Below are 17,249 nucleotides of genomic sequence, written 5' to 3'. Positions count from 1 at the left end.
GATTTTTTTTTTGAGGAGAAATTTGCTTTGGTCTGATTCATTGGATTTCTTCAACACCGCCTCAGACAGATGTTTATGAACAGCTCCTCTCTGGTCTCTCGCTGACCAGACATCACTAATCGCTCGTCTCAATCAGAGTAATGACTCCACTATTTGACCTGGCTTGATTTCTACGCTGCGATCTGGTTACCGCAGCGGCTCGCCTTCCTGCCCGCCTCAAACACGCGCGCACACACACACACACACAGATGCACGAGGTCCGGATGCAGGCGGGACGTTGGAGCAGGATTGTGGTCATTGATCCCCCCCTGACCTCTGACCTTCACCTCTGTTCACATTTCTGATTTCGGCGGAAACTGATCACGCTTGAGTGAGTGTGTATATGCTTGTGTACGTGTGTGTGTGTGTGTTGTAAACGTCGTGGAACGTGGCCGTTTGAAGGTGAACAAAAATAATCAGCCCTTGCTTTGCATAGACACACACACACACACACACACACACACACACACACACACACACACACACTCTCAACCTGTTCGTCCAGAGAGCAGTGTGTATTTAGCCGGCAGAATTATGACCACAATTGTCTGCTATTATACAAATTCACTCATTGCTCCACACTTACATCAGTGCACTGTGTGTGTCTGTGTGTGTGTGTGTGTGTTGTTTGTGTGCGTCTTGTGTGTTTCTCAACGCTGTGTTTCTCGCGGTGCATACCTGTGGCTTCCTGGCTACGTGCGCTCCAGCCCTTCACTGTTCTCCCTGCTGACTCCGTTCTTTTTTCTGTTGTTGTCATTGTTGTTGCTCTCGGTGTATTTTTAGCAAATACCTCTGCACGTATCCCTCCGTTCCTCCCGGTGCAGTAAACATGTCTGCGCTGACGGCTGCTGGCTTCCTCCTGACAGCGTCGACCACCGAGCGTTTATTGTGACTGATGGTGGCATAAATACAATGAAATTCAATCTGGATCCTGCGGTGTGTCTATATATGTGTGTGTGTGTGTGCAGAGTTCACTAGCCTACATTTACTTTTTGCCACTCTACACACTAACACACACACACACACACTTACCATTTTTGTCCACTCTGCATTTTTGCCGCTCCAGGAATTTTCCCCCCTGCTCTGAATCGTCGGAACGTTTTTAGGATTCCTCAGAATTTTTGGAAACTAAAGTTGAGTTTGGAATTCCAGCTCTTGCTCTCCCTCAGGCATCGTGATGTGTGTGTGTGTGTGTGTGTGTGTGTATGTGCGTGTGCCTGCGTGTGCATGTGCTTAGGTTGAATTCCAGGCACGGACTATTTACTGATTTTGTTGGAATGTGTTTGTTACCCACAGGGCTCTGGAATCGAACACACACACAAAGATTCCTCAACATTATCTCACAGTAGGAGAAAGTGATCGCTTACGTTTCCACTGAATTCCTCTGCGTCATGCATGTTTGACCTCCCCCGACCTTGTGTGTGTGTGTGTGTGTGTTACAGAAATACATACAAAATATACACATATGAAAACGACACAAACACACTGGATTTTTCGAAATATCAAATTAAAACCTCTGACTGCTTCTTTTTCTTCAGCTTGAAACGTGACCTTCTCCTGACTGTGATTTTAATAGTGTCAATATTTGTCCCTCTCCCTTGTGTGTGTTTGACCTCGTGCTGATTTTAAACACACACACAGACACACACACACACACACACAGGCCTCAGCTCAGCAGTTCGACTCTTCAGCAGCAGGTGATGCTTCGCCAGGGAAACACGCTGCCATTAAAAACCTCCACTAAACTGTGCAGAAATGTGTCTGGGCTTATTTTTTTACCAGACATAACCCACATTTCAAACATAACAAATTTGATCGTGGGTCAGAGATCTAGTAAGTGGGTCTGATCAGCCGCCATCAAACGGTTCAGCTTATTCCAGACTTTACACACTGCAGGTTGTCTTACACCTTGTTGGCTGAGGTGCTGATTTAATGACAGTTTAAAGTATGTTGAGGTCTGGAGTGAGTAAATACACATTTATAAAATTCACGGCAAACATCAGGACGGGTGATAGAATTCAGAAATAGAATTTGGATTTTCGATCCAGCAGCCCAGATGTCTTTAAATTCAATTATATGTATTTTTCCGAGTTGTTTCTGTTAATTATTTTGAAGCTGCGGATTTAACCGAAGGTTCAAGACAATGACAGACTTCTTCTTTAGTCAAACAGTTAATAATGTGGTAATTTGTGCTCATTTAAAGTGTCTGACAGACTTTTTCCTAACGGAGACATTCGCAGACTGAGAAATTCACTCAAACTGTTTGTTCTGGCTGCAGCAGCTCTCAGCGAGGAACGGAACAAAATCGCTTCTGCAAAGTCACTAATTCTCTTTGTTTGTGTGTGTCTGTCTGTGTGTGTCTGTGTGCGTGTGTGTGTGTGTGTGTCCTCAGTTCCACGGAGGTAGACGATATGATCCGCAAGTCGACAAATCTACTGCTGACCAGAACCCTCAGCAACTGTCTGCACTACGCCATTAAGAAGAAGAATGTCGGGCTGGCAGAGGTAGTGTGTGTGTGTGTGTGTGTGTGTGTGTGTGTGTGTGTGTGTGTTCAGTGTGTAAAATACTTGTAATAATCCCTCTCAGAAGGAACACGCTACACAAACGTCAGTGAAACTCTGAACGCTCAGTCTCAACATTTTTGGCTCATTTATGCCACAGAAACGCACTTTTCCTCTTGTCAAGTTGTCGTTATCGTCTTAACTGTGCAGAACTCTGAGCTTTGATAATTGTGTAGTTTGAAAAGTTAACGGCTGCAACAGAAGAAAACACACCGCTCAAAAACAATATATATCAATATATAATCGCATGTTCAGATTCGATAAACTCATTTCTCCCATTTCAGATTTAAAAAAAGAAAAGTGCAGCTTATCAGATGAAAAAAATGAGTTAAATAATTTAACGCATCTGAAGTTGTTTGTGTTTTCTCTTGGTTGTGCGTCAGCTGGTGCAGGTGATCATTAACACCACCCACCTGGAGCAGAGCTGCCAGTTCCTGGAGGAGTTTATATCAAACATCACCAACGTTCCTCCCGACACGGCCAACGCCACCAAGCTGTACGGGACGTCCACCTTCAAGGTAAACGCACTCGTCCTTGTTTCCTTCCTTCCTTCCTTCTTTCCTCTCTCCTTCTTTACCTTCATTTCCTCAAACAAACCTATTCTTTTCTTTTCTCCCCCCCCCTACAGGACGCTCGTCACGCGGCGGAGGCGGAGATCTACACCAGCCTCAACGCCAAGATCGACCAGTTCCTGCAGCTGGCTGATTACGAGTGGCTGACCGCGGTGCAGGGAGGCGGGACTGTGGCTGCCAGCGACTACCTGATCGACCTGATCGCTTTTCTGAAGAGCACCTTCAGCGTCTTCACCAACCTGCCTGTTAGTACACAAACACACACACACACACACACACTGATACCGCTCTCATATTTGAAGGTTAAATATTAATTGCATTTTACGAGTAGAACGTCAAATGCCAAACCAAACTACCTAAAATGACAGAAACCATCTTTGAGAAACATTTATTTGACGTTTACTGATTTTTTTTAGTCCCATCTGCTAACATGGAGGAGGCGGGGTTTATGACCTATACTGCAGCCAGCCACCACGGGGCAATCACCACTCTTTGGCTTCACATAGGGGCGCTGCCATCTTTATACACAGTCTCTGATCCCCACTGTATGTCGCCATGAGTGCACACTGTCCGTGTGTGTGTGTGTGTGTGTGTGTGTGTGTGTGTGTGTGTGTGTGTGTGCGTGTGCGTGTTATATAAAGCCCCCCTTAGCCGTCTCCCTGCATGTTAGCATGAGACATCACAGGGCAGGACAATCTGCTTTAGTTCGTTAGAGTATCAGCTCGTTACGGGTTAGATCGTTAACATGGGGCCCGTTAAGCTCATTAAAGGGTCGAGCTGCTCGGGTCAGCAGCACGAGATTACACAGCGGCTCAGACTATTGACTCTGGCCGTGATGACATTAAACGCTCCGTCAGGATTTTCATGTCGCACCATTAATATACAGTTCACTGTGGAGTCCAATGAAATGTAACGTGTAAAGAAATAATTTCATCCATTAAGCGTCTTAAAAAAGTTTCCTGGTAAATTAAATAAAGATTTTAGTTCCAGGCGACGGTGCTAAAATTCTGGATTAATAACCATAGAAGCTGCTTGTGACTTCTCACATTCGGTTCGTGTAATCCTTCACGCCGTCCATCACCCAAAAGTGTCGACCTCCAGCCTCTGTGGGCGGATTAAACTGATCATGTGACCCATCATTTCAAGTCAAAAGGCCCGTGAAGGAGAGAAAGTGACGGGAGAACACGTGACGGTTGGAGTAAGTTGTGTCTCGGTTCAGGGGGCCTTGGCTCATTGGGTTCCAGTGGCGTGACGAGACATGTAGCTCATAAACTACACCTCTTCCATGTGAGAGGATGGGACGTGGACCAAAATAGCTGTGACTGAGGTTTTTGATTAATTCCTCTCATCGATCACTGTTGCTCAGACTCTAAATGGCAAACGTTCGTATCCAAGATGTTTCTCTCGCTCTGAATTTGTCTTTCAGTTGAGTTTATTTTCATCAGTTAATCCAGAATTTTAAATGTCCATCTTTAAAACACTATTTCTTTCTTACACTTCTTCCACACTTTATTATTTACACCCTCCGTGTGAGCTATATACTCTTATTCCGCTCCTGTAAAAAAAAAAAAAAATGCACACGGACAGTTTTTCGTAAAACTTCCTTCACACACTCGGGTTAGCTCTAAGATGATTGCACACACACAGATTTGGTCTAAGCGGGTCACAAGGCCATAAGGCCACACACACACACGGTGGTTGAGCTAAGTGTTTTCCAGCACTTCTAAGAAGCTTTTCCTACACCCCCATGAGCCCCGGACATGACCCCGACTCACACGCACTTAAACACACACTCACACATGGTGCGGGGCCTCCTAAGTAGATCAGATGCTATGGATCTAAAAAGCTGGGTGGTATGACCCTCTGAAACAGAGGGGATCGTATAAAAGACTAGAGTTACTCAGAAATGAAGTCGATACTATTGAAGGCAGGAGAAGCAGGAATAAAAAAAATACTGCTGATGTTAATACTGTTGCTACTACACAGGTATCAGCTTGTGCTCATTAAGTCTTGCTCACTTTACTACATCTACAGTATCTCGCTCAGATCTTAACTGACCAAAAATAGATTTTATAATCTAATCGTGATCTTGCCGAGTCAGAAATTTCATTATTCCTGTCACATTTCACTGTTATGTCTTCATACGGCTCACGTTGTGACTTGAAGTGACCTTTTTCTGGCGCGTTGAAATAACCGGATTTCCACAAACTTGGACGCATCGTGCCGCCGCTGCTGAACCAGCTGATTTTTGCTCCTGAGTGAATGTTATTATTTGCCTCTGTGCCTTTGCAGTGCATGAGCAGCATATCCATCAGAAATGATGCGCGTGTGTATTTTCATGTTGAGCAGCAGCGTTGTGCGCCCACAACTCGGTTTGAACTGAGGCTCTCAGATCTGTGTGATTCGCTGTCTCGAATCAGAGGCTGCGTTTGAAGACCCGTTGCATCACAGCGGTGTGTGACGACACTGTCCCGGGTTTCGTAGAACTCGACCAGAAGGGAATAGAGCGGTTTGGGTAGACTGGAAGATAAATATTGTGCTAAAACCAAGAATCCATGATCAGAGGCCGTGTGTTGTTTTTATGACTCTGAGAAAATAAAAATCCAAGAGGTTATGCAACGGGGAATAAGCACAAACACACACGCTGACCTGTCACTGATTAGAATCAAGTGAATTCTCACTATGACACAGCAACATTCTTGCGATGATCTGCCACATTCTCTGCGCGTGTGTTTTCTTCTAACGTCTGTGAATTTAACTGTTTGGAAGCAGACGTGCTGAGGAAACGGCAGCAGGCTCAGATTCCTTGAACAACTCCAGAGGAGCTCGCACACGTCTCGGCGTCCCAGTTCCCAGAGATTAAAACATTGCCATATCGAAGAGCTAATAATACTGCAAGAGGTCAGCGCTGTGTCGCTAAATGCGCATAATCAAATTGAGCTCGGATTCAAAGATGGAACGGGGAAGGGCCCTGGGAGTGAAACTAATCGCATGGAAATCAGAGAGGAAGTTCTTGGACCTGTAATGTTCCAATTTTTTTGGCTCACGAGCTCCTTGATCGTTTTCCCGCAGCGCTCCGAGAAGCGTTTGGCGGCGGCTTCTCCTCTGTGCGTCGGGGAGTTCCCCGCGACGCATCCACCGACCGCCAGCTAGTCAGATTAGCATCATCTCAAGGGCCCGTGTGCAATAAATACAGAGGTGGAAAAAGCTGTTAGTGTCGTCGCAGCGATTTGATTCAGGAGCTTTTATTTTTCGTGCTTCAGTTTCCTGTAACTTTTCATGTCTCCCATCAATAACACCTCAGTTTCAGTGGCTCTGCCAGGGGCTAAATCTCCGGGTTTATGTTTTTTTTACCATAGGGAACGCCAACAGAACACGCTACCTTACCGGTGAGTATCTGTGGTTGCTGTGGTAACGGAGTGTTGTTTACCAATCCCTGACTGACCTTGTTGACCCGTTTGAATTTAAACCCCTCGACACCTCCCCACACCCCACAACGCACCTTGAGTTGACCAAACCAGCATGTGGGATGAAAAGGAAGTGATGCACGTTTGCCTGAGTCTGTGTTCGTGTGTCCGTATCGTACGCAGCCGCCTTCGAGTGTTAACGCCATTTTTGATTGCGTCGGGCAAATGTTCAAGAAACTTTTGGCAGGTTAACATCATCCAGACATTCAGCTCGACTTTAAAACTTGATCTACTCCAGGGCCTGAGAACTGGAGATTAGAAAGAAAAAATCCAATACCGATATTGGCCAGAATACAGCTCCGGAAAAAATTATGAGATTATCAGTTTCTCTGGTTTTACTATGGAAAGTGAAAAAAAGTAAAATTAACATTTTTGTTCCGTTCTTTCGTTTCTCCCAAATTCAAATTCAGACACTGGAATCAAGATTTCTCTATTGGACTCTTATGATAGAAAAATGTAATTAAAGCTTGATATTTTTATGTTTTCTTTACAAAATCGCAAAAAAACAAAACGTAAATACAGGAATAGTCATATTACTGTTAAGTATTTATAACATGTGGAGCCCCCAGTCCCCCCCGCCCCCTTATTTCTCTTGTGTGTGTTGTATTTATATATTTTTTTTGAAGCACTATAACTTACGCTTATGCAACATATGCTCCACAAATAGTATTTTGAGTTCTCGCTACTTGTGCTCTCACTTACTCGCAGGATCCAAATGGAGGAAAAACCCCCCAAAAAACAAAAAACATTCAAATTAAGATTGTCAACTTGAATATGAGCAAAATATTTGTCTTTGAAATTGTTATACAGTCGTGTGCAGAGGAAAAAGAAAAAAAGCCAGTTTAAAAAATAAAGGGATTTACCACTTGTTCCATTAGACAGAATGAAATTTCCAACTCTGGTGTCTGTCAGATCAAATGTGGTTTTGAGTCCTTGAGGTGAAGCTGCTTGCACTGGCTCTTTGTGTGTGTGTGTGTGTGTGTGTGTGTGTGTGTGTGTGTGTCAGTGTCAAGGTTACACTCGGAGTGAAAACATCTACAAACTGCACCCAGAAGTCCAGACTTCATTTTTGCGGTGTTATTCCTGAGTGACATGAATTAAAACCTGCCATAACGGCAACAATCTCAATTCGTGCCACGAGGCTGAACCCGGAGCGTCTCTCCCTCCACGGTGATTCCGAGGTCGACTTTGTGTGAATTCAAACACACGAGCACAGAATTCCAGGTCATGAATCAGAACGAGCACCTGTAACCCCCCTCAGAACGCCACGCCACAGGTTTAGTCGGAAGAACTCCGGGGTGTCGCACGCCAGTATCGTATTTTTTTATTTATTTTTGTTGTTGCTGTGATCCCTGCACCTCTTGACTTTTGGCTGCCCCGAGCGGCTCTCTGTTTGACTGACAGCTTTCTGGATGGACGGAGAGCGTATTATACACCATGTCCAATCCCTTCCAGGAGTCGTGAATCAGTGCGTTATGGCATCGTGAGGACTCGCCGCGCTGGTGCGTTCTCCGAGCTCCGTCTGCTTCTGGCATCATGCAGCCGAAGTCAGCGGGGAGCACTTGGGAGCAGCGGTTTTGTTGGAAACGCTCATCAATCTGTTGTTACGCTGAAAAGCTTCACATACAAGGTTCTGGTCGTTCTAACGAATTTGTCAAAAGTCTTTTGAGCCTTCTTTTTTTATTTTTTTTATTTGAAGTGAAGCACAGACGTGATGTGGAAACAACTACACCGACTCCTCGCTGTGTTCAAAAACTTCTCTGATAGATAAGTAAACAAAACCATTGGGCGACTTTAATATCGACATTAACGATATTGATTTGTGTAGTTTACGGGAGACAGAAGCTTTTATTAGAATATTTTACTGTCTTTCTCATCTGTCTGCATTCCTTTCCTCTTCCCTCGTTCATTCCTCGTCCTTGATTGTTCACCACCCCCTTCCCCTCGTCTGTTTCTCCGCCTGACCCCGCCAGCCTCCTTCCCTCCTTCCCTCCTTCCCTCCACCTCGCCTGCTTTCTTTCTCTCTTGTCTATTTGTTCAGCCGTTAGCAGCCGAGTAGCTTTTAACGAGCCCTTTGATGAACGCCTCTCGTTAGCTGGGAGGAAGGAGGGAGGGATTGAGGAGCAGAGGGAGGGAGGATGCAGAAGAAGCATCACCTGGTGTTGTGTCCACTTCTCTCTCTCCTTTTCTGCTTGGGTACTTATCACTAACCCATAGTTTTCCTCTCCTTTTTCCACTTTCCCTTCCTTTCCTCACCTCCCCTTATTTACCTTCCGTCCTCTCGCCTTCCCTCGTTTTTCCTCTTTTCACTCAGTGTCATTTGTTCTTCTCTTTCTTTCCCTTCACTCACCTTTCATAACGTGTCCTCTCTTCACTCATCATCACCTTTGCTTCAACCTTTCCCTCTGTTACCTCTCCTCCACCCTTTTTCCTTTTCGAAGATTCATTTCCTTCTCATCATTTCTTCGTGGCCTTTTCTTTCCTCACTTTTCATTCTTCAGCTTTCCTTATCTACACTTCCTTTATTTTCCTCTCCTCTCCCGTTATTTCTTTTCTGTTCCTCTCATTTCCTTTCACACCTTCCATCAGTTTTCCTCTTCTCACTCATTGCCTTTTCCTTACCTTACTTTCTTTTACTCACCTTCTATTACCTTTCCTTTCCTCACCCTCCATCACTTTTTCCCTCTGTACTCATTGCCTTCATTCCATTGTTTTCCTCCCCTCTCCCCTCTCCTCCTCTCCTCCTCTCCTCTAATCGTTCCCAGTTGTCTTCTGTGTTGAACTCTGAGACGTTTCTGTCAGACAGACCTACCTGTGTGTTCATGTATGTGTGTCAGTCAGTGCCGGTTCAGGACATGTAAATAGAATTAACCCATTTCACGCTCAATCTCACCCTAAGATAATTCACCCCTGGGGTTGTGTGGAGCGTGTGTGTGTCTGTGCGTGTGTGAGTTCAGAGGCCAGAGTCGAATTGGAGGAAATCCGGCCGGTCTGTAGGTGTGTGTTTCTCGAACATATGTGGACGCACGTGTTCACCGTGTGTGTAATTTGATTTCCCTCTGAGGCGAGCGCAGCCTCCTGAATGAACCGAGCTCCAGACGATGAACCTCGGTTCACTTTTCTTTATTTTCCCCTTTATTTTATACAAAAGATCAGAAATTTCATATGTATATATCTTTTTTTTTAATGGATTTCAGTTGTTATAGTTAAACTACAACTTAAATTAAGTTTTTTTAATGATCGTCCTTTAACTTTACCTCATTTTCTGTTCTTTCCCTCTTTTCACCTCAGCTTCATGCTGTTGGAATGCAGACGTTGAGACCACACACACACACACACACACACACACACAGTATGCACTCAATCAAACACACAAACACGTGTGTGTGTTTCTGTATTAATGCGTTGTCATGTACTTCCTCATCCGCTGCTTTTATTCTTAATATGCTACTTCATCATTCTGACTGCACCTGAACTCAGCATACAGTGTGTGTGTGTGTGTGTGTGTGTGTGTGTGTGTGTGTGTGTGTGTGTGTGAGTGAGTGTGAGTGTGTGTGTGTGTGTTCATATTTAGATGTACAGCTTCAGCATCGATGAAAAGAGCGACACCTGAACACTGTCTCCAAACCACAGTTTTCATTCTTTCGTGAAATATTTGTCAGGTCAACAAAAGACAAAGTGAGGAAATGTACCTCAACATAAAAATCACTCTGGTCGAAGCAAAATACTCGACAGCAGATATTTAAACATCTTTGTCGTGTCCTTCTAAAATGACGTCACTCACATGAAGGTCTGATGAAACACGACTGATTCAACCACAGTGAAACCAACGTTCAAGTGCCTGAAATCTGCGTTCTCTCTAACGACCTCTAGAGGGCGACTAGTCGAACCGGAGACGTCAATATGGCAGCTCACAAACCCATGTCTCTCTCTCTCTCTCTCTCTCTCTCTCTCTCTCTCTCTGTCCCTCGCTCTCCGTCTCTCAGGGTAAGGTGGCTCAGACGGCGTGCATGTCGGCCTGTAAACACATCTCCACCTCGCTGATGCAGCTGCTGCTCGACCCGGAGCTCCGACAGATCTCCATGGGAGCTCTGCACCAGCTCAACGCCGACGTCAAGGAGTGCGAGAGTGAGTGTCGACGTTCAGCTTCACACGTTTGTCTCACGATATTGTTAGATTGGTTTTCTGGCCCTCCTCTTTTTGTTCTTCCCATTTTCGTCCCTCTTCCCTCTGCCGTCATTTCTTTCTCTCCTCCTCTACTTGTTCACTTGCTTCTTTCTCCTCATCACACAGATGCAAAGTTCTCTCGTCCACAACTACAGAAAATACACAAAAGTATTCCCGAGAAAACTTTTTATGACAGACAAATATTTCCGACTAAAATAACTGTTCAAGTGAACAAGCCTGAAAAGTTGAATGCGTGCAGTTTAGTTTTTATGGCACAGGGGGCGCTATGGAACAACCAGTTGCATAGTTTGGAGGAGAACATCCTTTATATCCCCTCTTCTCCTCCCCTTCCCCCCCCCGACACTCACCCTTTTTTCTTTCCCTCCTCCTCCTCCTCCTCTCATCAGTCAATTGTTTTCTCATCCTCCTTCCCATCGCATCCTCACCGCTCTCTCCTCTTCCTCCCTCCCCCATGCATTCTTTCCCTCCCCTCCCCTCTCCTCCCTCCATCGCCTTGTTTTTTTTGTTGAGGCGTATATGTGCAGAGCGCTCAGAGATAAAGGAGGAGGAGAAATGAAAGAGTGCCAGGCGTCGTCGGCTCAGGTTTTTTTTTTTTTACGTGATCAAGGTTCTTAGAGTCACAGTGCGGGTCACAGTGTGTGTGTGTGTGTGTGTGTGTGTGTGTGTGTGTGTGTGTGTGTGTGTGTGTGTGTGAGTGAGAGACATAATGCACAGTGACATGCGTGCAGTGCTGCGGAGGGGTTAGGAGGTTACGGAGTTACTTATTCGGGGCAGACGGAGGGCCCAGATGAGGGAGTAAAAAAAAAAAAGGACTGTAAGAATAGAGAGACATGGGAGGAGGTGAAGATACAGTAGAAGAAAGAAGTGGCAAATAATTTGAGGGATGTGAAGAATTCAAAAGAGAGAAATAAGGAGATGGAAACCACAAGACAGAGCAGAAGGATGTGGTGGCGGGGCAGCGAGGGATTTAATTTAAGAGGAAAAGGGGATGAATGAAAGATGGAGGGACCTGACAGAGAAAGCGGAGAGAAGAACAGGAACAAGGGATTAATGGAAAGGGGTAAAATGAAAAGTGCAAGGTGGATGAATGGATTAAAGGGGAAGAAATGGGAGCATGGGACACACAGGGATTTTTTTTAACCGCCAAACTGTAAATGGATTAAAATAAAGAGAGGGGAAATGAGGAATGGAAGGAAAAGAGGGAATATTTGACAGAGGGAGAGGATAAATAGTCAGAGTGATGGGTTCGTGAATGAGTGATGTGAGAAAGAAGGATGAAAAATGAATGTATGAAAGGAGGAGTAAACAGGAATAGAAAATGAATGGAAGGAGTCCAAAAAAATGATCAGGTGAAAAGGAAGAAAAACGACATCACTGGATAAAGTTAAATTTAAAAAAAAGTGAATGACGGAAGGAAGGAAGGGTTAAATGATAAAAAAAAAAGGGTTAGAGAAGAATGGGATGAAAGAGAGGAGAGAGAGAAGAGGGCAGACAGAAAAGGATTAAATGAAAGAGGTGTGAAATTAAAAAAAAAACACCAGAAGAGAATACGGGGCAGAATACACGGATGAGAGGAGGGATTAAATGAAAATTAATGGTGACTCTGAAAGGACGGAGGAAGTGAGGGAGAGCAAAAGAAAGAGGGATTAAAGATTAAATAGAGGGAGGAATTTCAGGATTGTGACAGATAAAAAGGAGCGGGAGGTGCAGATGAAATTAACACGATCAGCGGGGAACATGTGGAGAAAGAAATGGAGGGAAGGAGGAGAAGGAGGGAACATGGGAAAAGATGGAGGAGAGAGAAATAAAGCGATGAAAGAAAAGTCCAAGAGACAAAGATAAAGAACGAGTATAAGCAATAAAAAACAGGGAGGGTCAGAAATGATAATGAAGTTGACTCTTTATGTGAATTTGTTTTTCACAAGCAGGAAGTGCAAAAAAAAAAAAAAATACGGTGAAATAGGCCGAGAGAGTAAAAGTTCAAAAACTGTGAGTAAAAACATTTAAATTGTATTTTTTAACGACGACGAACTGAAAAAGCAGAAGAAAGAAAAGTTAAATGGAAAAAAAACTAAATCTGCTGGAAACGACAGAGATGAAGTCGAGAAAATTAAGAAAAGAATTAAAGACATTAGAAGGAAGAAACAAACGGATCAGCTCCGGAAAGGTGAAGATCGTTAAAAACAGAGTGAAGAAAAGAAAAGAGAATGTCACACATTAGAGCTCTCACCTCCGCCAACACATAATGTCTTATTCTATTCTTCTTCTTGTATTCTTCTAAATATAGAAGAAGAAAAGAAGTGGTCTGACAAACCTGAATCATTTATTAGCGGTAAAATAAAGTGGATATAAACTCTATAAAATCATTGATTCATAATATTCAGATTCTTCTCAAATCTGCACCAAACGTCAGCTTGTCAAACATTTTTAAAAATCAAAATTTGACAAAAATGCTGGATGATCTGAAAATCTGGTTCTGCCCCTTAATCCGCATCCACACCAAGTTTTTAATGTGGTCTTCCCGACGCCCCCGAAAACACTTCCCCTCACGGAGTTTGTTTGAAATCAGTTCTGCGTAATCCTCCTGACAAATCGACGCGAGGGGCCCTCAGAGAGCGCAAACCTCCGCCAACGCCGCATCTCGCCACGTTGAAGAGCGTGAAAACCAAAATCCTGGATCGTCAGAATGTCGTCACTTCCGTCCGTTCCACAAAATGTCATTGTTTTAACGATCTCAAGCACAATTAAAACATCACCATCGTTTAAATCAGCCGGACTCAAAATCGACGTCTCCTGTGATATTTGAGCTTCACTTTGACAAGTGGAAGGAAGTGGAGACGTGTCCTCCATCTTTATTTCCAGTCTGTGGTCGGAACGGTAAAGTTTACCTGCAGGTCACGGTCGGCGCCGAGCTGTGGTTGGTTTTTTCGGCCCTCGGCGTGACGCAGGGGTCGGGTTTGAAAAGTTGTTCAGATGAGGAGGGAGAGAAAACAGAGAAACAGGAGGTGAAGAGTGAAGTTAAAGGTAAAAATAATGGATGTAGGAGTAAAGGTTACTTCAACAGATACTGTAGCTTGTGTGTGTCTGTGTGTGTGTCACGGGGGTCACTGAAGATGGCAGGCGTGTAATCAGTGCTGTGGTGTGTGTGTGTGTGTGTGCGCGCGTGTGTGTGTGTGTGTGCGTGTGCGTGTGCGCTCTGAGGTGAAAGGGATTAGCGACAGGCTATGCTCCCTCTCTCTCCGCAGCACTCCTCTTTTCTTTCGTTCCCTCGCTCAGAATGCCCGTCGGCTTGTTTACGGGGGCCAACTGACGCCAAGACCCCAGCTCACACTCCGTACGACCCCGACACACAAGCATCCAAACGCACACAAATGCACACAAACGCACACAAACACACACAGGCGTCACCCTGGGTTCAAAATCCAACAGTTCTCGACTGTTCTCGAACACGGCGGCGAGGCCCTGCACAAACAACGAGTGAACACACAAACACATAAACACACACTGACAAACACACACACGCGCACACACACACACTTGACAAGGCGACTAACTCACACACACACACACACACACACACACATTCAACACAGTGTACGCTACAAAACCCTTTGCTCTTTCACACCGACGAACACACACTCTCCCTTAGTCACACACACACACACACAGACACACACACACACACACACTCTTTTTCAACAAGACCCAGCGACATGACTCTAACACCCTTCCCTCCCTCCCTCCCTCCTCCTCCCCCCTCGTCTCCCTCCCTCCTCCTCACCAGGCTGTCATTTGTCTGCCAATCTATCCCGATGCATAGCAAATCCAACCAGGTCTTTTATTATTCAGTTTTTCACCCTCTCCTTTTTTTCTCTCCTCTCCTCCTCCTACTCCTCCTCCTCTCTTCCCTCTCTCCGGGGGTGGACTGGGGGGGCGGGTTTGTATTTTCCCACAGGTTTTGCCAGAGCCGGCCCGGTCGCAGGCTTCCAGGGTGACACGTTGCTTCTGGCCTTCAGTGACTTGAGACAAGTAGGTCTTTGTCTCCCTCGTGGTCCTCCTCTCGTTCGTTTTCTCTTTCTTTTTTGCCTCCGCTATCTTTTTTCTACCTCTTCCCTCGCTCCCTCCCCTCGTCCTTTTCATCCTTCTTCCCATCCTCCCTCACAGTCCTCCTCCTCCTCCTCCTCCTTTATTTGGTTTTCTGATTTTATTTAACCCTCTCATTTATTATTTTTTTTAATTCCCCATCCTTCTCATCTTCGATTCTGCTCTTCCATCCCTCTTTCATCTTCTCTTGCTGTTTGATGTTATGTCTTCTGAACCTCCGACGCTAAACTTCCGTCTCTCTCTTACTGTGTTTCATCCAACACGAGATCTCTCTGTCTTTCTTTCATTTCTCGTCAAATTCCTCACTTTTTAATTAACTGAATTAATTTAAAAAGGCAGTTTCAAACTTTAACGTTATGTAGCCGCACTCAAAAGGAGTTAAAAGACGCAAGAAGCAACAAAATAAAAGCTGTTTACGAAGATGTTTTAGAAATGACGCACGTGCAGAGATGAAGCTTCATATCTGCGAACGACTGAACGACACCGTGTGAATCTGCTACGATCACGTGAGGGATTCTCTCGACGACAGTTTCAGACTGAACTCTGGAAAAATAGGGTCCAGACATTTTCTGGAGTTTTGTGTTTCACACGTGAAGAAGCAGCGGGAGATTGTTCAGTCGGGGGGCGGAGCCTGGGTAGATGAAGTATAAACTCTGACTGAGTCTCTCGTCGTCCCTGCAACTTGTTTGACAATCTCCGTGTCGGCCCTTGTCCCCAAAATCTATCAAATCTCCTCGTCTTCTACGTGTACGGCTCCTCTCTTGATATTTGTGTTTGTTATTCTCCCAGTTTCACGTCCGTCACGTGTTAGAAACCTCGCCCACTCGCCCACTCGCCCACTCACTGGCATCTCCTGAAGAACTGAGCCAACGTCCAGACGTCAGTGCAGATCTGAGAACGTAAACATAAAGTAGTTCAAGGGTGGACGTTAATCGATCAGCCCTTGCGGTGGTTACAAGCCGTCCCACCTGTGATTAATTAATTTAAACGTGTTTCTGGGTATAAGTGAGTTTGTCGACATGTCAGCCACACGCCAGGAACATGAGAGACCCTCCCTGCCGTCGGCGCTCCCGTTCCCTGAAGGTTTACTGACGTGTGTTTGACTTTTACAGCTCAAACATTTAGTATTTTGTAACGTCGCTGTCCGACATGTCTCGTGAGAACGTCCTCCAGTTCTAGACCACTTCAGCAGTCGTCCCGGGGGCCGACCCGGGTCCTCAGACCTGATGTTGAGAAACAGACGAGGGCAGGAAGCGGCCGGGCGGTCTTGTTTTTCCGGGTCCTGGGAAAAACCAGAACCAGTCAGAGGAGGAACAGAACTGGGCGACAGCGCTGAGAATCCAGGATGTTGGGGCGGAGCGAGTGTGCATGTGTGTCTGTGCGTGCGAGAGGGCGCCGAGTGTGTCGTTGTCGTGTTTCAACTTCGCGGAAAAAAGCGCTTGGCAGCGCGTGAGAGTGCGTGCGAGGGAACTCGCGTTTGCCATCGTCGTTGGCGAGCGTGTTTGTGTGTCTGTCATCGCCGTTGAGTGTATCTGTGTTTGTGACTCTTGTGAATGTGTGAAACGGGGCGAAGAGCCTCACTGAACGTTTGTGTGGCTTTCCTGGCTTGTGTGTGTGTGTGTGTGTGTGTGTGTGTTTGTGTCTGCGTGTTTGTCATCATCGCTGTGAAAGTGTGTGTGTGTGTGTGTGCGCATCAGTTTGTGTGTCATCGCAGTGAATGTGTGAAACAGGGCGGAGAACGAAGTTTGTGAGTCTGGCCGCTCGTCTTTGATGTGTGTGTGTCGTCGTTGTTACAGAGTGTGTGAAAGTGGTTGGAAAGTGTGTGTGTGTGTGTGTGTGTGTGTGTGTGTGTGTGTGTGTGTGTGTGTGTGTGTGTGTGTGTGTGTGTGTGTGTGTGTGTGTGTGTGTGTGACAGCGGATGACGGATGGGCCGGCAGGACGGAGCAGGGGACGATGAATGAGGTGACAGACAGAGACGGATAGCCCTTTATCCCTCCGTCACAATCCCTCTTTCTCTCTCCCTCTCTTCTCTTTCTCCGCCTGTCGGGATGATGCAGTGCCTCTTGTTCTCTCGCTCGGAGGAGGAGAAGGAAGGGGGAAAGATGGGGAGAAGGAGAAAAGAAAAAAAATTGCATTCATCCGGCATCGATGTTTACTTCTACCCCCTCCTTCCCTCCTCCTCCTCCACTGCTCTTTCCCTTTTTCCCCTCCTTTGCACCCACTGCTCGCTTCATCCTCCTCTTCCTCCGTCTCCATCCTCTCCTTCCCTCCATCCTCTCCTCCTCCTCCTCCCCCTCCTCCTCCTCCCCCTCCTCCTT

At 45.6% G+C, this 17,249-nt stretch overlaps 1 protein-coding gene across 3 annotated transcripts in view; it reads left to right on the top strand.

Moving 5' to 3' along the window:
• Positions 1–17,249, top strand: part of exoc6b (exocyst complex component 6B) — a 65,991-nt gene that overhangs the window by 28,892 nt on the left and 19,850 nt on the right. Inside the window, exons 16-21 of one of the 3 annotated variants that reach the window (XM_069519065.1) lie at positions 2,432–2,543; positions 2,984–3,118; positions 3,229–3,417; positions 6,532–6,561; positions 10,626–10,767; positions 14,783–14,856. In XM_069519065.1, the coding sequence (XP_069375166.1) occupies positions 2,432–2,543; positions 2,984–3,118; positions 3,229–3,417; positions 6,532–6,561; positions 10,626–10,767; positions 14,783–14,856 (682 nt within the window). The remainder of the gene's footprint in view (positions 1–2,431; positions 2,544–2,983; positions 3,119–3,228; positions 3,418–6,531; positions 6,562–10,625; positions 10,768–14,782; positions 14,857–17,249) is intronic. The other 2 variants (XR_011239977.1, XM_069519066.1) reach the window with 2 other exon arrangements.

Source organism: Paralichthys olivaceus, chromosome 22 (genome assembly GCF_024713975.1).
Source record: "Paralichthys olivaceus isolate ysfri-2021 chromosome 22, ASM2471397v2, whole genome shotgun sequence".
Lineage (NCBI taxonomy): Eukaryota > Metazoa > Chordata > Actinopteri > Pleuronectiformes > Paralichthyidae > Paralichthys > Paralichthys olivaceus.
The sequence above is the reverse complement of the archived record's forward strand: the minus strand, read 5'-3'. Positions and strand labels throughout refer to the sequence as shown.